The sequence below is a fragment of the Carcharhinus amblyrhynchos genome, chromosome 8, assembly GCF_965287045.1.
Source record: "Carcharhinus amblyrhynchos chromosome 8, sCarAmb.v2.hapA, whole genome shotgun sequence".
NCBI classification, from domain to species: domain Eukaryota; kingdom Metazoa; phylum Chordata; class Chondrichthyes; order Carcharhiniformes; family Carcharhinidae; genus Carcharhinus; species Carcharhinus amblyrhynchos.
This window is the reverse complement of record NC_137331.1, coordinates 125,241,556-125,267,537: the sequence shown is the minus strand read 5'-3', so window position 1 is coordinate 125,267,537 and position 25,982 is coordinate 125,241,556. Positions and strand designations below refer to the sequence as shown.

Here is a 25,982-nt window from a genome sequence, read left to right as displayed (position 1 = left end):
TGGTGCAGTTTGAGGGCTGAACGGTGTGTTCCTGTGTTGCAAATTTGGTTTTTTTCCTGGAGCAAAGACTGAGGGGCCACCTGATCAAGGTGTACAATATTATGATGGGTGTGGACAGAGTGGATAAGAATTAACTGCTCCCTTCATTGAAGGGTCAGTTACAAAGGGTCATAGGTTCAGGTGGTTTAGGAGGGGGGGGATTGAGGAAAAACATTTACCCAGGGAGAGGTGACAGTCTGGAATACACTGCCTGGAAGGGTGGTGGAGGCAGATGCCTCACATCCTTTAAAAAGTACCTGGATGAGCACTTGGCACATCATAACATTCAGAGCTATGGTGCAGATGGGAGTAGGTGGAGTTCTGGTGTTTCCAGTGTGTCAGTGTGGACTCAATAAGCTGAAGGGCCTCTTCTGTGCTGCATGATTCTACGACTTTCTCTGATACCTTTAGGGATCTGTGATGAAGTACACAAAATCTATCTGGTCCTGTGAGCTTCTGAGTGCCCTGCTATTAATTAAACACTCCTTTGTCTTGTTAATCTTTGAAAGGGCATCACTTTGTACTTACCAGGATTGCATACCATCTATCACTGCTCTGACCAACCCATCTATTTCTTCTAATAGAATCTTCTTTACTATTAACCAGCCTATTAATCTTGGTGTCATCTGCAAATTCTCATTACCCCCCCATTCTCATCTAGATCATTTATGTACATAACCATATGGATCCAAAACTGATCATTGTGATACACCACTGGACACTGGCCTCCAGCCACTCATAGTCTTCTTCCACTACTTAGTCATTATCTCACTAGGTTATCCTTTTTATTTACTGGAAACTCCATCTCAGCATTGCCACCTCTGCTGGGATGGCACCTTATGAATTGGAAATTGATTCTGGGTTTAAACCCTCAGTGAAAGATACACTGATTTGGTGCATTGACTCAAACAGGCACTGGATTATGGGGACTAGGGGAATTTAATGCAAGCCTTACTTGGACTAATAAATAAAAACAACATGATTTAATAAATCATCTTTATTTCAGAATAGTTGAAATTAAAACACTGGACATGAAAGCTTGCAATTGTAGCAGTAAAGTCTTCCAAAAGGAATACTGGAATAAACTTTGTGGACCCTCAAAATATGAGCAATACTCCTTCAAAACAAAACCCCTCCTGGGCATTTGCATAATTTCATCTCACTGACACTATTCAATTTAATGGAAAGTAGCTCGAACTGGAATTTGGCAGGAAAAGGGGTGGAATGGCATTATGCATAATATGCAAAATTGATTACAGGAGGCTGCATATCACTGTCAGTGGATGGGGCCTGGGCAAGTTTGGAGCCACGCAGCAAGTTAGAAACACTTGCGATGGACTATGGAGGGGCCAGACTCATCATACTCCTGCTTACTGATCCACATTTGCTGGAAGGTGGAGAGTGAAGCCAAGATGGAGCCTCCGATCCACACTGAATACTTCCTCTCAGGTGGAGCAATGATCTTTATCTTCATTGTGCTCGGAGCCAAGGCTGTGATTTCCTTCTGCATCCGATCAGCAATACCTGGGAACATGGTGGTTCCACCAGACAAGACAGTGTTGGCATACAAATCCTTCCTGATATCTACATCACATTTCATGATGCTATTGAAACAGGTCTCATGGATGCCATGAGATTCCATCCCAAGGAAGGATGGTTGGAAAAGGGCTTCTGGGCACCTGAAACGCTCATTACCAATGGTAATGACTTGGCCATCAGGGAGCTCATAGCTTTTCTCCAAGGCTGAAGAGGAGCTGGCTGTCTGCATTTCAGATTCAAAATCTAGGGCCACGTAGGCAAGTTTCTCCTTGATGTCACGTACAATCTCCCTCTCGGCCGTGGTAGTGAAGGAGTAGCCACGCTCGGTCAGGATCTTCATTGCATAGTCAGTGAGATCCCGGCCAGCCAGGTCTAACCTCAGGATGGCATGAGGCAAGGCATACCCTTCATAGATTGGCACGGTGTGGGAAACACCATCACCAGAATCTAACACAATGCCAGTTGTACGGCCAGAGGCGTACAAGGACAGCACAGCCTGAATGGCAACGTACATGGCTGGAGTGTTGAAGGTCTCAAACATGATCTGGGTCATCTTCTCCCGGTTGGCTTTGGGGTTGAGAGGTGCCTCCGTGAGGAGAACAGGATGCTCCTCTGGGGCCACTCGCAGTTCATTGTAGAAGGTGTGGTGCCAGATCTTCTCCATGTCATCCCAGTTGGTCACAATGCCATGCTCAATTGGGTACTTCAGGGTCAGGATGCCCCTCTTGCTCTGAGCTTCATCACCAACGTAACTGTCTTTCTGACCCATTCCAACCATCACTCCCTAGAATGGAGAATAAAAAAGATTTAAATCACAAACCACAGGCAAAGACTGAGACTAAAGATGGTCAGGGATTTCCTATTGACTGATTGGGTTTTGTACCAGCAGCTGAGCATGCTCAGGTGAGGCCTCAGAACAGTGAATCATTATGAAAACATGGAATCCATTTTTATCAAAGATTACAACAGTAACTACACTTCAAACTTATCAAATAGTTGTAATATGCATTAGGACATCCTAGGGATTACCACTGACCAGAAATGGTGCAGGACTAGCCCTAGTGTCTAAGAGCAGGTCAGAGGCTAGGAATCCTGGGAGTAAAGCATCCCCTGGCTCTAAAGCCTGCCCACTATCTACAAGACACAAGCCAGCAGTGTAATAAATACTCTCCACTTGTCTGGATGAGTGCAGCCCCAACAATACTCCAATCTCAACACCTTCCAGGACAAAGGTTGTTAAGAAGGCATACGGTGTCTTGGCGTTTATTGGTAGGGGGATTGAATTTAGGAGTCGCAGTGTAATGTTGCAACTGTACACTACTCTAGTGCGGCTGCACTTGGAGTACTGTGTGCAGTTCTGGTCCCCGCATTACAAGAAGGATGTGGAGGCGTTGGAGAGGGTGCAGAGGAGGTTTACTAGGATGTTGCCTGGTATGGTGGGGAGGTCCTATGAGGAGAGACTGAGGGATTTAGGGTTGTTTTCGTTGGAAAGAAGGCGGCTAAGAGGGGATCTTATTGAAACATATAAGATGATTAGAGGTTTAGATAGGGTGGATAGTGATAGCCTTTTTCCTCGGATGGAGAAAGCTAGCACGAGGGGGCATGGCTTTAAATTAAGGGGGGGTAGCTACAGGACGGATGTCAGGGGTAGGTTCTTTACCCAGCGGGTGGTGAGGGATTGGAATGCCCTGCCTGCTGCAGTTGTAAATGCGTCTAGTTTGGGGGCGTTTAAGAGATCTCTGGATAGGTTTATGGACGAAAAGGGATTGGTATAGGCTAGTGGGTCATTGTTTTTGTAACTGGTCGGCGCAACATCGTGGGCCGAAGGGCCTGTTCTGCGCTGTAATGTTCTATGTTCTATGTTAAAGCAGCCCACTTCATTCAAACCCCACCCACAAACATCCATTCCAGCCACCATCCAAACAGTGGCAGCAACACATCAAGGAGCTTTCAACAGCACCTTCCAAATACACAACCGTTATGATGATAGACAGCAGGCATATGGAATCACCTTCAAACCATTCCTTCACTGTCCCTGGGTCAAAATCATAGAATTGCCTCCCTGACAGCAGGTGCATGTACCTACACCACAGGAACTGCAGTGGTTCAAGTAGGCAGCTCACCACTACCTTCTGAAAGTTAATAATGCTGGCCTAGCCAGCAATACCCACATCATGAAGGAAACTATTCCTGTGCTTTCTTTGAGACCTGCATTCTAGAGACTATTTTACCTTTAATGCTGTTTGAAGCAAATGTGGAAATGATAACAAGAAAGGTGGCAGCCCAAGTTGTTTCATATTGAATATTGATCAGGACAGATCTGTTGCTCTGTTTGAATCATACCTGGAGAAGTATCTTATGCTCACCAATGCCAAAATCAAATGTGAAACTTGGGGGTCTAGGCAAACATTACAAACACCTTGGAGTTTCTTGCCTGGGTCTTAACACCACATGGATATACTTGAGCAATCACAGATTCTAGACTATTGCAGTTTGTTCTTCTCAGCCTTTCTGACAGAACAAGTCAATGATCAGAAACCTAATCCAGGACCTGAACACATGTTTGAACAGAGTTCAGTGGTGTACTGACCATCTGAAGGGCAGGAAAGGGGAAATAACGAGGAGATGCTCAGATCAATTTCAATCTGATGGAAGATTACTTGGCATTGCACAAGCTTTTTCCAACATCTTGCCCCCAAAGAGGAGTTGGCTAATGGTGTCTCTGGATCAGGACTGCAAACAGCCTTCTCTCTCTCTCTCAATACTGCAGCCAAATGAACCAAACTTAGAATACTGTAACAAACACCTTAATTCATCAGCAGTGAAAAAGCACACAACACAAGGTGGATGCAATGAGCTATCACAAACTTAGCAACACGACTGATATCATTGTAAACCTGATCAAATCAAGGTTAATGAAACTGGAAATTCTGAGAGATTGGATTGTAGGGCTGCGGTGGGGGAAGACCTTGAGGTATTGCTGCAATTCAACAAGGACTGGATGGTCCAGGGTAAATACAGAAGCCGTTTCCTCTATTGGCTTTGTGTGGCCAGTGGAGGGGCAGGGGCAAAAGGGAGGAGATCTGGCGAGCCCCTGAAAAACTACTGATGTTGCAGTGGGGATGGGGGCAATTGGGAATTTCATGAAATCAATACATTTTGTTGTACAAGGGTGGTATAAAACAAGTTAATTGGATTTAAGATACAACTCAGCCATGATCTAAAGAAGAGGTTCAAGGGGCTGAATACCTTTCTCCTATTCCTAATCTAGCACGTACATCAATCTGGTAATTACAGGGTTAAAACAAACTGGAGATTAGAGAGTGTACAGAATCAGATGAAGAATTCTGGGGGAGGAGAAAACTCATGGGCGGAACTACAGCTACAGCAGCTGCCCAGGTATAGCCTGACCCATCCCATACAGTTTAACTCAGTCCTCACCACAAAGCTCAATTTTACTGCCTCCGATTCAAATCTACTAAAAATCAGAATACTCCATCATATCAAGACAGCACTGCTGAGTTTGTCCTTTTAGGTTCTTATTTAATAACATTCTGAAAGCTACAGTTAAATTGATTGAGGCATACAAGATGATCAAAGGATAGGATAGGGTGGACAGTGAGAGCCTTTTACTGCAGATGGTGATGGCTAACATGAGGGGACATAGCTTTAAATTGAGGGGTGGTAATTATAGGACAGATGTCAGAGGTAGGTTCTTCACTCAGAGGGTAGTAAGGGCATGGAATGCCCCACTTGCAGATGTGGACTCGCCAACTTTAAGGGCATTCAAATGGTCAGTGGATAGGCATATGGATAACATTGCAATAGTTTAGGTTAGAGGGTCATTAGATTGTTGCGCCGATCAGTGGAACCATCGAGAGCCAAAGGGCCTGTACTGCACTGTAATGTTCTACATTCTAAATCCATGTCTGCCAATCAGACAGTAAAATCACTAATTTGATTCTTTAAAACAATCCAGCCTCATATCAATCAACTAACCCTTCATACCATTAATTACCCCACAACCATGGGAAACAATCTGTTAAATCCAATTCAAAACCCTTCAATGATCAACAGGTACCAGAGCAAATAAGGGTCACACTCAACCCCAACTGCAACAGGAACCAAATGTTCAAAATAAATTAGAACATTGAACAGTGAACAATACCAGTGTCACAACTGTATGGAAAGATCATATCAAGTTGCACTCTGCGTAGGCAACTTAGAAACCTTCACACCACCTATAGGGCTCAGTTTAAAACGTCTGAAATGTTTCTGACTATATTAAAGCACCTCAGGAGTGCAGCATAGTGGACGCAGTAAACCTGAATACTATTGCAGCACGGTGGTCATTTTGAAATGTTAAGGATATTTTATAAATCAAATCTATTTGGATAATTTAAAAAGCTAAAAATAAATTAAAGCCACAAAGTCAGGCCACTGTTTAAAAATTACGGATTATTTATTTAAAAACAGATGGAGAATTCTTTTCTCGGAGGGTGGTGAGTCTCAAACTCACTTCCTCAAAAGGTAGTGGAAGCACAGCCTTTGAATATTTTTACAGCAGAGCAAGATCGATTAACAAAGGGGTGAAAGATTATCAGGGGAGGTAGGAATGAGGTTTGAAGGTACAAATCAGATCAGCCACGATCTTATGGAAAAGCAAAGCAGACTCGAGGGTTCAAGTGACTTGTTGCTGTTCTTTATTCTTATGTTTGCACGAAGGGGAAAAAAAGCACAAACCACAAACTGTTCAAAAGAGGAAGCTGAAACAGGAAAGCATTTCAGTTACCAGAAGGATCAACACCGACACCCAGATCCCTTCCAACAGAAAGAACAGGATTGAACAACCTTCCAAATAGTTTTAGGGCTCACCTGGTGACGGGGCCGTCCCACAATGGAGGGGAACACAGCCCTGGGGGCATCATCTCCTGCAAAGCCAGCCTTACACATCCCAGATCCATTGTCAACCACCAGAGCTGCAACCTCATCATCAGCCATGGTTTAAAATCTACAGGAGCTGACTGAACAACAAAAGGGAAAAAAATATTAATGCAGACACAATAGCACAGATCCAAACACTACTCATTAAATAAGAGACAATCATTACTCTACCGCCTGGAAATTTTCTGTCTAAAAAAACCTACCCAGCTCTAATTCCAGAACCACAACTAAAAAGTTAGAGCTGAAAAGCTGAACGCTTCCCCTGCCACACCTTGTTTGCTGAACAGCACCTACCGTCTCTCACAATATCCTGTCTTTACTTGTTCCACAAGCCAGCAGCGAGATCCTCGCTCTGTCTGCTTGCTGCCTTTATTGGTTTGGGCCCCTCCCAATCTCATCATTAAATAAACAGCCAGTAAGATACAAGGGGAGGAACTAAGAACAACCAGTAAAATCTGCCTCACTCTCAGATTTGTGGCTTCAAATTTTACCCCATGACTTCAGAACATTGCTAGCACAAATAGTGCTACACTGTCAGAGGGTCAGTGCTAAGAGAGCGCCGCACTGTCAGAGGGTCAGTGCTGAGGGAGCGCCGCACTGTCAGAAGGTCAGTGCTGAGGGAGCGCCGCACTGTCAGGGGGTCAGTGCTGAGGGAGCGCCGCACTGTCAGGGGGTCAGTGCTGAGGGAGCGCCGCACTGTCAGGGGGTCAGTGCTGAGGGAGCGCCGCACTGTCAGGGGGTCAGTGCTGAGGGAGCGCCGCACTGTCAGAGGGTCAGTGCTGAGGGAGCGCCGCACTGTCAGAGGGTCAGTGCTGAGGGAGCGCCGCACTGTCAGAGGGTCAGTGCTGAGGGAGCGCCGCACTGTCAGAGGGTCAGTGCTGAGGGAGCGCCGCACTGTCAGAGGGTCAGTGCTGAGGGAGCGCCGCACTGTCAGAGGGTCAGTGCTGAGGGAGCGCCGCACTGTCAGAGGGTCAGTGCTGAGGGAGCGCCGCACTGTCAGAGGGTCAGTGCTGAGGGAGCGCCGCACTGTCAGAGGGTCAGTGCTGAGGGAGCGCCGCACTGTCAGAGGGTCAGTGCTGAGGGAGCGCCGCACTGTCAGAGGGTCAGTGCTGAGGGAGCGCCGCACTGTCAGAGGGTCAGTGCTGAGGGAGCGCCGCACTGTCAGAGGGTCAGTGCTGAGGGAGCGCCGCACTGTCAGAGGGTCAGTGCTGAGGGAGCGCCGCACTGTCAGAGGGTCAGTGCTGAGGGAGCGCCGCACTGTCAGAGGGTCAGTGCTGAGGGAGCGCCGCACTGTCAGAGGGTCAGTGCTGAGGGAGCGCCGCACTGTCAGAGGGTCAGTGCTGAGGGAGCGCCGCACTGTCAGTAGATTTTAATTACACAGTGAGATTCAGTATTTTATTACTCAAAAACGATTGAAACTAACCTTGTTGTTCCACTATCCCTGAGCAGATGGGGCGTAAAACCTTTGGAGCTCTAAGGAACGTACTGCAGCGAGAGAAACCAGCTGATAAACCATTCAGGGAGTTGTGCAAGTTATGGATGGGACACTTTAGGCCATAAGGATTGCAAATTGCAGAACTCGCCAGGTTTTACACGTGGGACGAACTGGAATGCGTAAACATTATTAAATTTCTTATGGTTCTCAAAAGCTTGGCAGAATTTAGTGATTTTTGGATCTTTCTCACAAGAAGCACTGCACGACCGCCTTATTTGTGGGTTACTGCAGGAAGAAATTAGGCGAAGGTTATTGATGGAGGAACCGTTAGATTTCAAAAAAAGGTTGTGAGATAGCAGTACCCATGGAACGGGCTGCGACAGAAGCCTCACACTTATGCATCAGAGGAACAGTATACAAAATGGTAGATGCCCAGGAAAGCAATCGAAGGCCAAGGAGGGTTGTCAGTGTGGTAAAAAGGGCCACACGGAGAACAGTGGCTGCATGAGAGGGGCTCAGTGTTGGAGCTGCGGAAGAACAGGTCACTTTGCCTGCAATTCCCGAGCATCAGGGTCCCAGAAACAGAAGCAACCGGGCCCCACAACCAGGAGGAAGTGTCCAACAGCCACTGTTGAAGGGCATGATCCGCAGATGAAAGGGAGTTGACAGAGAGATTGAAATTTAAACTGAATGTGCTGTCAGTCCATGGTGATGCAGAATGGTTTTGGGCAGAGTCCAGATTGGAAGGGAAGATGCTGAGGATGGAAATGGACATGGGGATAGCGGTGTCATTGATTCCAAAATCCGTATATAAAGGGAAACTAAATCACCTTTCCGTGAAATCTGAGGACATATTCAAATTAGGTGGTGCCTTTGAAGGGTTATGTATCCACCATGGTATAGCTGAGGGACCAGTGCAGATATCCCATTGTACATCATAGAAAGGGATAACCCTGCATTGTTTGGAAGAGCATGGATGAAGAAAATGAGACAAAATTGTGAAGTAGTAAACAGACTCTCAGAATCCAGTTCGGGCCTGGACGAGGTATTGGGAAGATACCAGGAGGTGGTCATAGAGTCGTAGAGGTTTACAGCATGTCAACAGGCCCTTCAGCCCAACTTGTCCATGCCACCCTTTTTTTTAAACCACTAAGCTACTCCCAATTGCCCATATTTGGCCCATATCCCTCTATTCCCATCTACCCATGTAACTATCTAAATGCTTTTTAAAAGACAAAATTGTACCCACCTCTACTACTACTTCTGGCAGCTTGTTCCAGACACTCACCACCCTCTGTGTCAAGGAATTGCCCCTCTGGACACTTTTGTATCTCTCCCCTCTCATCTTAAACCTGTGCCCTCTCGTTCTAGATTCCCCTACCTTTGGGAAAAGATATTGACGATCTAGCTGATCTGTGCCCCTCATTATTTTATAGACCTCTATAAGATCACCCCTCAGCCTCCTACGCTCCAGAGAAAAGAGTCCCAGTCTATCCATCCTCTCCTTATAACTCAATCCATTAAGTCCCGGTAGCACCCTAGTAAATCTTTTCTGCACTCTTTCTATAATAGTGTGACCAGAACTAGACAAAGTATTCCAAGTGTGGCCTTGTACAACTTCAACAAGATGTCCCAACTCCTGTATTCGATGTTTTGACCGATGAAACCAAACATGCTGAATTCCTTCTTCACCACTCTGTCCAACTGTGACTCCACTTTCAAGGAGTTATGAACATGTACCCCTAGATCTCTTTGTTCTGTAACTCTCCTCAAAGCCCTATCATTAACTGAGTAAGTCCTGCCTTGGTTCAATCTACCAAAATGCATCACCTCGTATTTGTCTAAATTAAACTCCATCTGCCGTTCGTCAGCCCACTGGCCCAATTGATCAAGATCCAATTGCAATTGGAGATAACTTTCTTCACTGTCCACTATGCCACCAATCTTGGTGCCATCTGCAAACTTGCTAACCACGAACTCAGAGCATGGTTTACAGCATGGAAACAGGCCCTTCAGCCCAACTTGTCCATGCTGCCTTTTTTTTTTAAACCCCTAAGCTAATCCCAATTGGCCAGCGGAACTCTGGGGAAATGAAAGAAGTGAAGGCGGATGTACAGTTAAAACCAAGAGCTGGCCCCAGGAGCATGAAAACCTGGCCTGTAATGTATGCAATTAAACCTAAAGTGGAGGCCAATTTGGAGAGATTGTTAGAATTGAGGTCTTGGAACTAGTGGCCATGAATGAGTGAGTCACGCCCATAGTCCTGGTCATGAAGACTGATGGATCTGTGAGACTGTGGGAACTTGAAAATCATTGTGAAGCCGTGTGTGGAACAGTATCCATTACTCCTCATTGGGGATTTCTTTACTTCTTTCGTCAAGAAAAAGATACAAAAGTCTGAGATCGTGCACCAACCGACTCAAGAACAGCTTCTTCCCTACTGCCATCAAACTTTTGAATGGACCTATCTTGCATTAAGTTGATCTTTCTCAATATCCTTGCTATGACTGTAACACTACATTCTGCGCTCTTTCCTTTCCTTCTCTATGAATGGTGTGCTTTGTCTGTATAGTGCACAAGAAACAATACTTTTCACTGTATACTAAATACATGTGACAATAAATCAGATCAAATCAAATTTAGTGGCCTGGCTAGGGGAAGAAAAATCACTAAGATAGATCTTTCCCAAGCATATCTGCAAGTGGGGGTGGCTGTGGATTCACAACTGCTGTCAACGATTGTTACCCAAAAAGGGTTATTTTGCTCAAGCTCGGGCTGCCTGGAATGGAACATTTAAGTTATAAAGACAGGCTGGGTAGACTTGGGTTGTTTTCATTGGAACATAGAAGAACTCTATTCTCTTGTAAGAAACTTCTGATTTCTTGTGAGACAAATTGAGGTCCATTGTCACTTACCAGTTGTTTAGGGGAATCCAAAACAACTCAATACTTCTCCTGGTTTCTTGATAGCCCTCTCTGATGAAGTAGATTTCATCACAGTGACCGCTGGTCTCTTAGTCTGAGCATCAACCATTTCTAAAGTGTATGTCCTTCAAAAGGTCTTGCAAAATCACATGCACTCATTATCAAACCACTTCAGGACATTCCCATGGATGCAGCAAATGACTAACTACTTTTGCACAGAAAATAAGTGAGATCCTAAATGAATACTTTGCATCAGTATTCACAAAGGAGAGGGACGTGTTGACTGGGAGTCTCTCAGAGGGATGTGTTGACCCGTTAGAGAAAATCTCAATTCCAAGGGAGGAAGTGTTAGGTTTTCTAGGGAACATTAAGACAGACAAATCCCTAGGACCTGATGGTATTTATCCTAGACTGCTCGGGGAGACAAGAGATGAAATTGCTGGGCCCCTAAACGAAATCTTTGTCTCTTCACTGGACACAGGTGAGGTCCCAGAGGATTGGAGGATAGCAAATCCCATTACTTAAGAAGGGTAGCAAGGATAACCCAGGTAATTTTAGACTGGTGAGCTTGACATCCGTGGTAGGGAAATTGTCAGAGAGGATTCTTAGAGATAGGATGTATGCACATTTAGAACAGAATATCTCATTAGCGACAGACAACATGGTTTTTTAAGAGGGAGGTCATGCTTCACAAATTTAGTTGAGTTATTTGAGGAGGTGACAAGAACGATTGACGAAGGCAGGGCCGTGGATGTCGTCGATATGGCTTTTAGTAAAGCGTTTGACAAAGTCCCTCATGGCAGGTTGGTGCAAATGGTTAAATCTCACAGGATAAAAGGAGAGCTAGCTAGATAGATGGAGAACTGGCTTGGCCATAGAAGACAGAGGGTAGCAGTGGAAGTGTCTTTTCCAGCTGGAGGTCTGTGACTAGTGGTGTTCTGCAGGGCTCTGTACTGGGACCTCTGCTGTTTGTGATATATACAAATGATTTGGAAGAAGGTGTAACTGGTGTGATCAGTAAGTTTACGGATGACACAAAGATGGCTGGACTTGCGGATAGCGATGAACATTGTCGGAGAATACAGCAGGATATAGATAGGCTGGAGAATTGGGCTGAGAAATGGCAGATGGAATTTAATCCAGATAAATGCAAAGTGATGCATTTTGGTAGAACTAATGTAGGGGGGAACTATACAATAAATGGCAGAACCATCAGGAGTATAGGCACACAGAGGAACCTGGGTGTGCAGGTCCACAGACCCTTAAAGATGGCAACACAGGTGGAGAAAGTGGTGAAGAAGGCATATGGCATGCTTGCCTTTATTGGATGGGGCATAGAGTATAAAAGTTGGCATATGATGTTACAGTTATATAGAATGTTGGTTAGGCCACATTTGGAATACTGCGTCCAATTCTGGTCGCCACACTACCAGAAGGACGTGGAGGCTTCGGAGAGGGTGCAGAAAAGATTTACCAGGATGTTGCCTGGTATGGAGGGCATTAGCTATGAGGAGAGGTTGGAGAAACTTAGTTTGTTCTCATTGGAGCGACAGAGGTTGAGGGGCGACCGGATGGAAGTCTACAAGATTATGAGAGGCGTAAGAAATAGGAGAAATCCGTGGCACAGGTAACAATTTGGTTATGTTTAGCTTAGTGATGGAAAGGGATAGGCATATACCGCAGGGCAGAAGTTATAGCTGGGGGAAAGGTAATTATGAGGCTACTAGGCGAGATTTAGGATACATAGGGTGGAGTAGGAAATTGCAGGGGCTGGGAACATCTGAAATGTGGAGCTTATTTAAGGAACAACTACTGCGAGTCCTTGATAAATATGTACCCGTCAGGCAGTGAGGAAGTGGTCGAGCGAGGGAACCGTGGTGTACTAAGGAAGTTGAACCTCTGGTGAAGAGGAAGAAGGAGGCTTACGTAAAGATGAGACGTGAAGGCTCAGTTAGGGCACTGGAGAGTCATAAATTAGCCAGGAAGGAGCTAAAGAGGGAGTTAAGAAGAGCTAGAAGAGGACACGAGAAGACTTTGGCGGATAGGATCAAGGAAAATCCTAAAGCTTTCTACAGGTATGTCAAGAATAAAAGATTGGTTTGGGCAAGATTAGGGCCAGTCAGAGACAGCAGTGGGAAGTTGTGCGTGGAGCCTGAAGAGATAGGAGAGGCACTGCATGAGTATTTTTCGTCAGTATTCACGCAGGAAAAGTCAGTGTAGTCGAGGAGAATACTGTGATACCAGGTAGTAGACTAGATGGGATTGAGGTACATAAGGAGGAGGTGTTAGCAATTTTTAAGAGTGTGAAAATAGATAAATCCCCTGGTCCGGATGGGATTTACCCTAGGATTCTCTGGGAGGCTAGGGAGGAGATTGCAGAGCCTTTGGCTTTGATCTTCATGTCATCATTGGCTACAGGTATAGTGCCAGAAGACTGGAGAATAGCAAATGTTGTCCCCTTGTTCAAGAAGGGGAGTAGACACCATCCAGGGAATTATAGACCAGTGAGCCTTACTTCTGTTGTGGGCAAAGTTTTGGAAAGAATTATAAGGGATAGGAATTATAATCATCTAGAGGGAAATAAATTGATTAGGGATAGTCAACACGGTTTTGTGAAGGGTAGGTCGTGCCTCACAAACCTCATCGAGTTTTTTGAAAAGGTGACCAAAGAGGTTGATAAGGGTAAGGCAGTTGACGTGGTGTATATGGATTTTAGCAAAGTGTTTGATAAGGTTCCCCATGGTAGGCTATTGCAGAAAATGCAGATGCGTGGGATTGAGGGTGATTTAGCAGTTTGGATCAGGAATTGGCTAGCTGATAAAAGACACAGGGTGGTGGTTGATGGGAAATATTCAACCTGGAGTTCAGTTACAAGTGGTGTACCTCAAGGATCTGTTTTGGGGCCACTGCTGTTTGTCATTTTTATAAATGTCCTAGATGAGGGTGTAGAAGGATGGGTTAGTAAATTTGCTGACGACACCAAAGTTGGAGGAGTTGTAGACAGTGAGGATGGATGTTACAGTTTGCAGAGGGACATAGATAAGTTGCAGAGCTGGGCCGAGAGGTGGCAGATGGAGTTTAAGGCGGAAAAGTGTAAGGTGATTCACTTTGGTAAGAATAACAGGAGTACAGAATATGGGGCTAATGGAAGGACTCTTAGTAGTGTTGACGAGCGGAGAGATCTCGGTGTACATGTGCATAGATCCCTGAAAGTTGGCACCCAGGTTAAGGTTGTGAAGAAGGTGTACGGTATGTTAGCTTTTATTGGTAGAGGGATTGAATTTCGGAGCCGTGAGGTCATGTTACAACTGTACAAAACTCTAGTGCGGCCGCACTTGGAGTATTGCGTACAGTTCTGGTCACCGCATTATAAGAGAGATGTGGAGGCATTGGAAAGGGTGCAGAGGAGGTTTACCAGGATGTTGCCAGGTATGGTGGGAAGGTCTTATGAGGAAAGGCTGAGGGACTTGAGGTTATTTTCATTGGAGAGAAGAAGGTTACGAGGTGACCTAATTGAGGCATACAAGATGATCAAAGGATTGGATAGGGTGGATAGTGAGAGCCTTTTACCTCGGATGGTGATGGCTAACACAAGGGGACATAGCTTTAAATTAAGGGGTGGTAATTATAGGACGGATGTCAGAGGTAGGTTCTTTACTCGGAGGGTAGTAAGGGCGTGGAATGCCCTGCCTGCAGCAGTTGTGGACTCGCCAACTTTAAGGGTGTTCAAATGGTCAGTGGATAGGCATATGGATAACATTGGAATAGTTCAGGTTAGAGGGTCATTAGATTGGTTCCACTGGTCGGTGCAACATCGAGGGCCGAAGGGCCTGTACTGCGCTGTAATGTTCTATGTTCTATGAGTAGGCCATCAAGCCCCTTGAACCTGCTCCGCCATTCAATAAGATCATGGCTGATCTGATAGTGAGTTCAGTTCCACTTACTCGCCTGCTCTCCATAACACTTAATTCCCTTATTAGTTAAAAATCTATCTATCTGTGACTTAAACGCATTTAACAAGGTAGCCTCTACTGCTTCATTGGGCAGAGAATTCCTGAGATTCACTACACTCTGGGAGAAGAAGTTCCTCCTCAACTCTGTTCTAAATTGACTCCCCTGTATTTTGAGGCTGTGCCCTCTAGTTCTTGTTTCCATTCGAAGTGGAAATAATCTCGCTGCTTCTACCCTGTCTAGCCCCTTCATTATCTTATATGTCTCTATAAGATCTCCCCTCGACCTTCTAAACTTCAATGAGTACAGACACACTCCATTCAATCTCTCCTCATAAGCTAACCCCCTCATCTCTGGAATCAACCTGGTGAACCGTCTCTGCGCTCCCTCCAGAACTAATATATCCTTCCTTAAATAAGGGGAGCAAAACTGCACACATTATTCCAGCTGCGGCCTCACCAGTGCCCTGTACAGTTGCAGCAAGACCTCCCAGCTTTTATATTCTATCCCTCTCGCTATAAAGGCCAACATCCCATTTGCCTTCTTGATCACCTGCTGCACCTGCAGACTGGGTTTTTGTGATTCATGCACAAGGACCCCCAGGTCCCTCTGCACCGTAGCATGCTGCAGCTTTTCACTGTTTAAATAATAGTCCATTTTATTATTAAATAGTTGAGGCCCCAGCACCGATTCACCGACGTGGACAGAGTGGATAGTCAGAAGTTTTTTCCTAGGTGGAAGAGTCAATTACTAGGGGGCACAGGTTTAAGGTGCGAGGGGCAAATTTTAAAAGAGATGTACAAGGCAGATTTTTTACACAAAGAGTAGTGGGAGCCTGGAACTCATTGCCGGGGGAGGTAGTGGAAGCGGACATGGTAATGACTTTTAAGGGGCGTCTTGACAAGTACATGAATGAGATGGGAATAGAGGGATGTGGTCCCCGGAAGGGTAGGGGGTTTTAGTCAAGTCAGGTAGCTTGGTCAGTGCAGGCTTGGAGGGCCGAAGGGCCTGTTCCTGTGCTGTAATTTTCTTTGTTCTATATTTTTTGATTTGGTTTATTATTGTCCCATGTCGTAAGAAGTATTGTTTTTTGCATGCTATACAGACAAAACATATCATTCATTGACTACATAAGGGAGAGAGACAGAGAGGGTGCAGAATATAGTGTTACAGTCATAGCTAGGGTGTAGAGAAAGGTCATCTTCATATATGGTAGGTTAATTCAAAGGTCTGATGTCAGCAGGGAAAAAGCTGTTCTTGAGTCGTTTGCTACGTGATCTCTGATTTTTCTTTCCTTTTCCTGATCGAAGGGTCTGATGATGCTGAAACCGCCTGCCAGTTTTCTAGAATGGAGGTTTCCCATATGCACTGTTTGTGTGTTTCCAGCAGTTACCTTGATTTTTCTTTCACACAAGGCAGCAACCCAAGCTCTATTCTCTTATTTAGCAAACCCAGCTCTCTAACTGCTACAGAGTATTGTTACTCTTGCCTGTCAGGTACAGAGCACATGCAGAAAGTTTCTTTTCTAACTTTTCTGTTTCCAACACTTTCCTCAGTAAATTTGTCTTCCCAGGTGGCTAACGTATTTGCCATCCTTGGCAACAGTTTTTATGTTGTACATTGCAGAATGATGTGAGGGAGCATGGAGGGTTTAAAACAGGGAGCTTTATTTACAGGTGTATGATCTCTTACATGGTTGCTTCTTCTCTGCCTGTTTACCGCGCTAGGACCCTATGACGTCACTTCTGGTGAGTACACTGATACAGCTCAGCTCAGTAACTTAGCAGCGCTGACCACTGTGAGGGCAGCATCGTGGCACAGTAGTTAGCACTGCTGCCTCACAGTGCCAGGAACCCGGGTTCAATTCCCAGCTTGGGTCATTGTCTGTGTGAAGTTTGTGTGTTCTGCCCATGTCTGCTTGGGTTTCCTCCCAGTGCTCCGGTTTCCTCCCACAGTCCAAAAATGTGCGGGTTAGGTTGATTGGCCATGCTAAATTAATCCTAGTGTCAGGGGGATTAGCAGGGTAAATATGAGGGGTTATGGGCATTGGGCCTGGGTGGGATTGTGGTTGGTGTAGACTTGATGGGCCAAATGGCCTCCTTCTGCACTGCAGGGTTCTATAATAAAAATTGATTCAAATTCATAACAATCATATCCACCGTTTCCTTATTTTCATTGACAATAAGCCTCTTATCAGTTTAAGGGATTTCTCCAGACAACCTGATCTAAAAAATTTTCTTAATTTTGATATTCCACACGTTGCTTTTCCTGAGCTCATTGATCATTCTTACGAGTAGACTTTGTTGTTCTTTGCTTTGTCATTGATAGGATTTTTGTCATATTTCTTAATGAATTTAGTTCTTATTGTTTCTTAGTCTGAAGGCTCTGTTCCTGTGCTATCATTTTCTCTGTTCTTTATAGTTCTCGATGGCTGTCTTCTGGCAATTTGAACTCTTGGTATTTTGTGTCAGTCTTCACAGTGGAAGACACAAATAACATGCCAAAAATTGATGACATGAAGGCTATGGCAGGTAAGGACCTAGAAACTATCATTATCACAAAAGAGATAGTGTTAGGCAAGCTAAGGGGTTAAAATAGACAAATCTCCTGGTCCTGATGGAATGCATCCCAGGGTACTAAAAGAGATGGCAAGGGCATTAATAAATACACTAGTGGAAATTTACCAAAATTCGCTGGACTCTGGGGTGGTTCCTGCAGATTGAAAAACAGCAAATGTGATGCCACTGTTTAAAAAAGATGGTTGACAAAGACAAGTAATTATAGGCCGGTTAGCTTAAGTTCTGTAGTGGGGAAATACTTGAATCCATCATCAAGGAAGAAATAGCGTGATATCTTGATATAAATTGTCCCATTAGGAAGATGCATCATGAAGGGCAAGTCATGTTTGACTAATTTTGTGGAATTCTTTGAGAACATTACGTGTGCGGTGGACAATGGGGAACCTGTGGATGTGATGCATCTGGATTTCCAAAAGGCATTTGACAAGATGCTGCACCAAAAGCTGCTGCATAAGATAAAGGTGTGGGATATTACAGGTAATGTATCAGCATGGATAGAGGTTTGGCTAACGAACAAAAGCAAAGAATGGGATAAATGAGTGTTTTTCTGATTGGCAATCAGTGACTAATGGTGTGTCTCAGGGATCAGTGTTGGGACTGCAGTTTACGATTTACACAGATGATTTGGAGTTGGGGACCAAGTGTAGTGTGTCAAAATTCACAGATGACACGAAGCTGAGTGGCAGAGCAAAGTGTGCAGAGGACACAAAGTCTGCAAAGGGATATCGATAATCTAAGTGAGTGGGCGAGGGTCTGGCAGATGGAGTACAATGTTGGTACATATGAAATCATCCATTTTGGTAAGAATAACAGCAAAATTGACTATTATTTAAATGGTAAAATATTGTAGCACACTGCTGCACAGAGGGACCTGGTGTCCTTGTGCATGAATCGCAAAAAGTTGGTTTGCAGGTGCAGCAGGTAATTAAGAAGGCAAATGGAATTTTGTCCTTTATTACTAGAGGGATGGAGTTTAAAAACAATGAGATTATGTTGCAGTTGTGTAAGGTGCTGGTGAGGCCACACCTGGAGTCCTGTGTACAGTTTAGGTCTCCTTACTTGAGAAAGGATATACTGGCACTGGAGGGGGTGCAGAGGAGATTCATGAGGTTGATTCCAGAATTGAGAGAGTTGGCTTATGAAGAGAGACTGAGTAGAATGGGACAATACTTTTTTTGAACAGGAAAGGAATTAAGGGTTCTCGTGAGCGGGCGGCTAAGTGGAGCTGAGTCCACAAAAAGGTCAACCATGATCTTATTGAATGGCGGAGCAGGCTCGAGGGGCCAGATGGCCTAGCCCTAGTTCTTATGTTCTCTCCTTTAAACTCTTTCTATGTCATATTTAATTCATATTTTGAACTTCTCACATTATCTTGTCATTTTTCGATGTTAATGTACAGCTACTTTACAGTAGACTGTTTCTGGGTTAGTGCCTTGAAGTCAGGTTTGTAGATGTTCAGAATTTTAGTAACCGTTACACTTCCCGCTTTCAAATACGATACTGAAATATTTCACACAGCAAATTCTCCTTCAGCAAAACTACTTCTCTCTCTTCTTCCTCATCTGTTATTCAGGAATATGAAACATCAAATTCCCCATTTCTGGAGCAGAATCTCTATTTGTGGTTGTGTCATTGTTACAAACATACACACTCATTCCAAATCTCACTTGGACCCGTCTATTTTCCAGGGTGTGACTCAAGTCTGTCTTATTTCTACCTATCGTCCCCAATCCTCTGCACACTTTGTTTCAACTTTAATAGCACGGATTTACAAAAAGGAAATCATATTTGATGATTCTATTAGAATTCTTTGAGAATATAACTAGTACAGTTGACTGAGGAGCACCAGTGGATGTGGTTAATTTAGACTTTCAGAAGGCTATCAACAAGGCCTCACATTACAAACTACTATGTAAAGTTAAAACACATTGGATTGCAGGTAATAGAATAAAATCCCGATCATGCCCATCGAGTCTGCACTGACCACAATCCCACCTACAGCCATCCCCATAACCCCATGCATTTACCCTAACTAGTCCCCATGACACTAAGGAGTAATTTAGCATGGTCAGTCCACCTATCCCACACATCTTTGGGCTGTGGGAGGAAACCGGAGCATCCGGGGGGAAACCTATGCAGACACAGGGAGAATGTGCAGACTCCACACGGACAGTGACCCAAGCTAGAAATCAAACCTGGGTCCCTGGTGTTGTGAGGCAGCAGTGCTAACTCCTGTGCCACCGTGCTGCCCATGCAAATGATAAAGTTGGATGGGAGGGTGAGCTGTGGGGAGGATGCTGATATGCTAAGTCTATGGGAATCTGCATGCAGTATGATGATTTACCAGGACGATAGGGAATGGGTTAGCTTGATCTTGGGTTTGGACATAGCTCAGCACAACATCAAGAGCTGAAGGGCCTGTACTGTTCTATGTGGATAAATGCAAGGTTATCCACTTTAGTAGCAAAAATAGGAAGACAGATTAATACTTAAATGGGTGTAAATTGAGAGAGGTGGATACTCAACAAGACCTTGGAGTCCTTGATTAGTCACTGAAAGTAAGCCCACAGGTACAGCAGGCAGGAAAGAAGGCAAATGGCATGTTGGCCTTCATAGCAAGAGGATTTGAGTATAGGGATAGGGATGTTTTGCTGCAATTGTATAGAACATAGAACATTACAGCGCAGAACAGGCCCTTCGGCCCACGATGTTGCGCCGACCAGTTAAAAAACAACGACCCTCTAACCTAAACCAATCCCTTTCCATCCATAAACCTATCCACGGATCTCTTTAACGCCCCCAAACTAGGCGCATTTACAACTGCAGCAGGCAGGGCATTCCAATCCCTCACCACCCTCTGGGTAAAGAACTTACCCCTGACATCCGTCCTATAACTACCCCGCCTTAATTTAAAGCCATGCCCCCTCGTGCTAGCTTTCTCCATCCGAGGAAAAAGGCTATCACTGTCCACCCTATCTAAACCTCTAATCATCTTATATGTTTCAATAAGATCCCCTTTTAGCCGCCTTCTTTCTAGCGAAAACAACCCCAAATCCCTCAGCCTCTCCTCATAGGACCTCCCCTCCATACCAGGCAACATCCTGGTGAACCTCCTCTGCACCCTCTCCAAAGCCTCCACATCTTTCCTATAATGTGGGGACCAGAACTGCACACAATATTCCAAGTGCGGCCACACCAGAGTTGTGTACAGTTGCAACATGACACTGCGACTCCTAAATTCAATCCCCCTACCAATAAACGCCAAGACACCGTATGCCTTCTTAACAACCTTATCTACTTGATTCCCAACTTTCAGGGATCTATGTACACATACACCTAGATCCCTCTGTTCATCCACACTATTCAGAGTCCTCCCGTTAGCCCTATACTCTACACATCTGTTATTCCTACCAAAGTGAATTACTTCACACTTCTCCGCATTAAACTCCATCCGCCACCTCTCGGCCCAGCTCTGCAACCTGTCCAAGTCTCCCTGCAAACTATGACACCCTTCCTCACAATCTACCACATCTCCGACTTTGGTGTCATCAGCAAATTTACTAATCCACCCAACTATACCCTCATCCAGATCATTAATAAAAATTACAAACAGCAGTGGCCCCAAAACAGATCCCTGAGGCACACCACTCGTAACTGAACTCCATGACGAATACTTACCATCAACCACCACCCTCTGTCTCCTATCTGCTAGCCAATTCCTGATCCAATTACCTAAATCACCCTCAATCCCATACATCTGCATTTTCTGCAGAAGCCTACCATGGTAAACCTTATCAAACGCCTTACTAAAATCCATATATACCACGTCAACTGCCTTACCCCCATCCACCTCTTTGGTCACTTTCTCAAAAAACTCAATAAGGTTAGTAAGGCACGACCTACCCGCTACAAAACCATGCTGACTATCTCCAATCAATTCATTACTCTCCAAATAACTATAAATCCGATCCCTAATAATTTTTTCTAAAACCTTACCCACAACAGAAGTAAGACTCACCAGTCTATAATTCCCGGGGAAGTCTCTGTTCCCCTTTTTAAACAATGGGACAACATTTGCTATCCTCCAATCTTCCGGCACTATACCTGAGACCAACGACGACCTGAAGATCAGAGCCAGAGGCTCTGCAATCACCTCTCTTGCCTCCCAGAGAATCCTAGTGTAAATCCCGTCCGGCCCAGGGGACTTACCTATTTTCAAACCCTCAAGAATATCCAGCACATCCCCCTCATCAACTGCAATACTGTCTATTTTACACCCCTGTAACCCAGTGTTCTCCTCAGCTACATTTATGTCCCCCTGCGTGAACACCGAAGAGAAATATTGGTTCAATGCCTCTCCAATCTCTTCTGGTTCCACACACAACTTCCCTCTGCTGTCTGTAACTGGCCCTAATCTTGCCCTAACCAACCTTCTGTTCTTGACATACCTATAGAACGCCTTAGGATTCTCCTTAATCCTATCAGCCAAAGTCTTCTCATGTCCTCTTTTAGCCCTTCTTAACTCACTCTTCAACTCCCTCCTAGCCAATCTAAAGCTTTCAAGTGCACTACCTGAGCCCTCAAGTCTCATCCGAACATAAGCCTCCTTTTTCTTTTTAACCAACGAATTAACTTTTTTAGTGCACCACGGTTCCCTAGCCCTACCAAATCCTCCTTGCCTGACAGGGACATACCTATCACGGACTCGCAGTAGCTGCTCCTTGAAAAAACTCCACATTTTGGACATTCCCAGTCCCTGTAGTCTCCTAGTCCAACCTATGCTTCCTAATTCTCTCCTAATAGCCTCATAATTACCCTTCCCCCAGCTAAAACTACTGACCCGAGGTTCATGCCTATCCCTTTCCATCACTAAGGTGAACGTAAGCGAATTGTGGTCACTATCACCAAAATGCACACCAACTTCCAAGTCTAGCACCTGGTCTGGCTCATTTCCCAGCACCAAATCCAATATAGCCTCACCTTTAGTTGGCCTATCTACATACTGAGTCAAAAAACCTTCCTGCACGCTTTGTACAAAAACTGACCCCTCTAATGAGCTAGAGCTATAGGGTGTTGGTGAGGTCATATCTGGAGTATTGTGTGCAGTTTTGGCACCCTTATCTGAGAAAGAAGTACAACGAAGGTTTACCAGGCTGATTCCAAGGATGACAGGTCTGTCATATGAGGAGACTCTAAGTCGATCAGGATTATGTTCATTGGTGTTTAGAAGAGTGAGAGGGGGGTCTCATAAAATTCTAACAGGGTTAGCAGAAAGAATGTTCCCAACGGTGGAGGAGTCCAGAACCAAGGATCTAGTTTGAGGATAAGAGAACGTCTTAGAACAGAGGAGAAATTTCTCCAGAGGGTGGTGAATGTGTGGAATTCACAACCACAGAAAATAGTTGAGACCAAAACATAGTCTGATTTCAAGAAGAAATTAGATATCGCTCTCACGGCTAAGGAGAGCGAGGGATATGAGGAAAAGGAGGGGAGATATGGAATTTGATGGTCACCTGTGAACAAAAAGAATGGCAGAACAGACTCAAAGGGCCAAATGGCCTACTCCTGCTTCTAGTTTCTATTTAATACATACTTGTGTCCAAATTCCTGTTAATTTGGGTTAGACCATTCACAACATAAGACAGTAAGATGTAGGAGTAGAAGTAGGCCATTTGGCCCATTAGGTCTTCTGCACCATTCCATAAGATCATGACTGATCTGATCATCCTCAACTCCACTTTGCCACCTCATCGCATACTACTGAAAAATCTCTATCACTGTCTTGACCATACAGAATGGCCCAGTCTCTACAGCCTTCTAGTAAAGAGTTCCACATATTCACTGCCCTCAGAAGAAATTCCTCCTCATCTGTCTTAAATGGGCAACCCCTTTAGATAGATAATGCCCTCTGGTCCTTGACTCTCCCAAAAGGGGAAACAGCTTCTCAGCACGTATTCTGTCAAGCCCTGCAAATCCTAAGTGCCTGTATAAATGGCCTCTCACCGTCAAGGCCCTGCTTCATATCCCTCACTCGCTATTTACACTAACTGGAGAATCGCAATCAGTTCTAACATGAAACCAGGTTGTATCACTCATCATAGATGGTGAGTGAGCGTTGACTAATATTGTCTCCAACTAGTATAACCCTGTATGCTTGTTTATAAAAGTTGAGTGCTACTTTTGTGTCTCACCTGACATTCTTTGAAAGATGGAGATTATTGAATTCGACAGAAAGGATGTTTGACAAACATCTGTTTTGAGATAAATTTGATGGAAGCTGAGCATGTTGAACAATGACAAGCACCCCTTGTCTCAGTATTACTGCAGACTGCATTCAGGGAACAGGCTCCAATCCCTCAGCTGCAAATTACAAATCATGCTGCCTCACAGCACCAGGGATCCAGGTTCAATTTCTGCCTTGATTCAGTGTGTTTGTGGAGTCTGCACATCCTCCCACACTCCAAAGATATGCAGGTTAGATGGATTGACCACGCTAAATTGTCCCCTTGGTGTCAGGGGAACTAGCTAAGGTAAATGCATGGGGTTATGGGAATAGGGCCTGGCTAGTGCAGACTTGATGGGCTGAACAGCCTCCTCCTGCCCTGTAGGGATTCTATAATTCCCCCCTTTTGTTGAGAACTTCTCTAAAAACTTTCAACAGGAAATTGAGGTAAAAATGAGGAAATGCACTCCACATGGACCTAATGGGTTGATAAGAATATTTAAATACATTTTAACAAAACTTAGATACCTGACTGGTTACCTTTTAATTTTTAAGCAAGCAATTTACTCAAAACAATGCCTTTATGGATATAAAGCAGATTGAATTATTAGTTTGCTACATATGGTTGTTTTGTGTACACAGTCCTCAATTGTTTCTATGTTGTCTGAGATGGTGTTGGAAGCAGGACTGAAAAAAAGACACTTGCTATGTTTATATTGCTGTTGGAATGTTTTGGTACAAAAGGAACTACCATCCCATGGAAATATCACTTGTAAATGTGGCTGCAAACTCAGCTCATTCTGACTTCTGTATTTGCAATTTTGGTGTTTGAAATTTGAAAGCCAAATATTTACATAAGAACATAAGAAATAGGAGCAGGAGTAGGCCATCTAGCCCTTCGAGCCTGCCCCGCCATTCAATAAGATCATGGCTGATCTGTCGTGGCTCAGTTCCACTTTCCCGCCCTCTCCCCATAACCCTTAATCCCCTCTCTTATCAAGAACCCATCAACCCGCTTCTTAAAAATATTTAGCGAGGCAGCCTCCACCACTTCAACAGGCAGAGAATTCCAGAGATTCACCACCCTTTGAGTGAAGAAGTTCCTCCTCAACTCCGTTCTAAACCGCCTCCCCCTTATCTTGAGGCTGTGCCCCCTAGTCCTACTGTCTTTTTTGAGCGGGAAGAGTCTCTCCACCTCTATCCTATCCATCCCATTCATCATCTTATACGTCTCAATGAGATCTCCCCTCATTCTTCTAAACTCTAACGAGTACAAGCCTAGTTTATTCAGCCTCTCCTCATAGCTCAATCCCCTCAACTCCGGTATCAGCCTAGTAGACCTCCTCTGCACTCCCTCCAGGGCTAAAATATCCTTGCGCAGGTGCAGCACCCAAAACTGCACACAGTACTCCAGCTGCGGCCTCACCAATGCCCTATACAGCTGCAGCAAGACCTCCCTACTTTTATATTCAATCCCCCTCGCTATGAAGGCCAGCATCCCATTCGCCTTCCTGACCACCTGCTGCACTTACCTGGATAAAATAGGTAAAGACAGACTAATTTTACCTGATGCAATATACAAGGGACTCAAGTTAAGGTTTGGAAAGAGATGCAGGGGAAATTAGAGGAGGGAGTGATGACCTGGAACCTGGTAGAAGCAGAGATGATTAAAGGAAATTGGGTCAGCACTGGAAGATAATAAACTTTCAGGGAGTAAGGGGGAATGTGACTGACGGGAGCCAGCATTGACAGTAGGCCCAATGGCCTCTTCATACTGCTGAGCTTTCAAACAGCACTTCTCTCCACGTCATAGATCCTTTTAACTTCCAGGTGGGGATTGACTTGATGTTTGGTGACATGAGAGCAACAGAACAAAGGCCTAGATTTTTGTGCTCAAATCCTGCATTGGTGCAGGATCTCAACCTTAAATTCAATTGAGTAAGACCAAAAGATTAATCAGTATCATTGTGGAATTTCATTTTCCCCACCTCACTCAATATATCCAACACAATGTTCGAAACACTGATTGATTTATGTCTATATGAAGCGGCATAAGATTGCTTCAGCATTTGTTACCCTCAGAACCACAGAAAATTTACAGCTCAGAAACAGGTTTTTTGGCCCTTCTTGTCTGTGCTGAACCATTTTTTGCCTAGTCCCACTGACCTGCACTTGGACCAATAGAACCATAAGAAAATTTACAGCTCAGAAACAGGCCTCACTGGTTAATGTGAAATTTAAAGTTTGTCATAAGTAGGCTTACATTAACACTACAATGAAGTCCCCACACTCCAGCTCCTGTTCAGGTACATTGCAATGACAGTGATTAGCACTGCTGTCTCAGCACC

The 25,982-nt window shown here is 44.7% G+C and overlaps 1 protein-coding gene across 2 annotated transcripts; it reads right to left on the bottom strand.

Annotated features, from left to right (window-relative positions):
* Nucleotides 1-1,021: 1,021 nt before the first annotated feature.
* Nucleotides 1,022-6,900, bottom strand: LOC145346900 (actin-3-like). Of its 2 annotated transcripts, none has more exons than XM_080194774.1 (3): nucleotides 6,817-6,900; nucleotides 6,454-6,602; nucleotides 1,022-2,362 (listed from the first exon to the last, which is right to left on the bottom strand). In XM_080194774.1, the coding sequence occupies exons 2-3, from the start codon at nucleotides 6,577-6,579 to the stop codon at nucleotides 1,358-1,360; spliced, it is 1,131 nt and encodes a 376-aa protein (XP_080050900.1). In that variant the 5' UTR covers nucleotides 6,580-6,602; nucleotides 6,817-6,900; the 3' UTR covers nucleotides 1,022-1,357. The 2 variants fall into 2 exon arrangements, with proteins under 2 accessions (XP_080050900.1, XP_080050901.1); XM_080194775.1 differs by lacking the exon at nucleotides 6,817-6,900 and adding an exon at nucleotides 6,726-6,786.
* Between the last annotated feature and the right edge of the window lie 19,082 nt (nucleotides 6,901-25,982).

Bases quoted from the DNA above. Each gene is read 5' to 3' on its own strand.
- LOC145346900 (XM_080194774.1), bottom strand. From the start codon at position 6,579: ATGGCTGATGATGAGGTTGCAGCTCTGGTGGTTGACAATGGATCTGGG. The intron at 2,363-6,453 runs GTGAGCCCTAAA...TCTCCATTCTAG, and splicing joins TGGGACGGCCCCGTCACCAG to GGAGTGATGGTTGGAATGGG.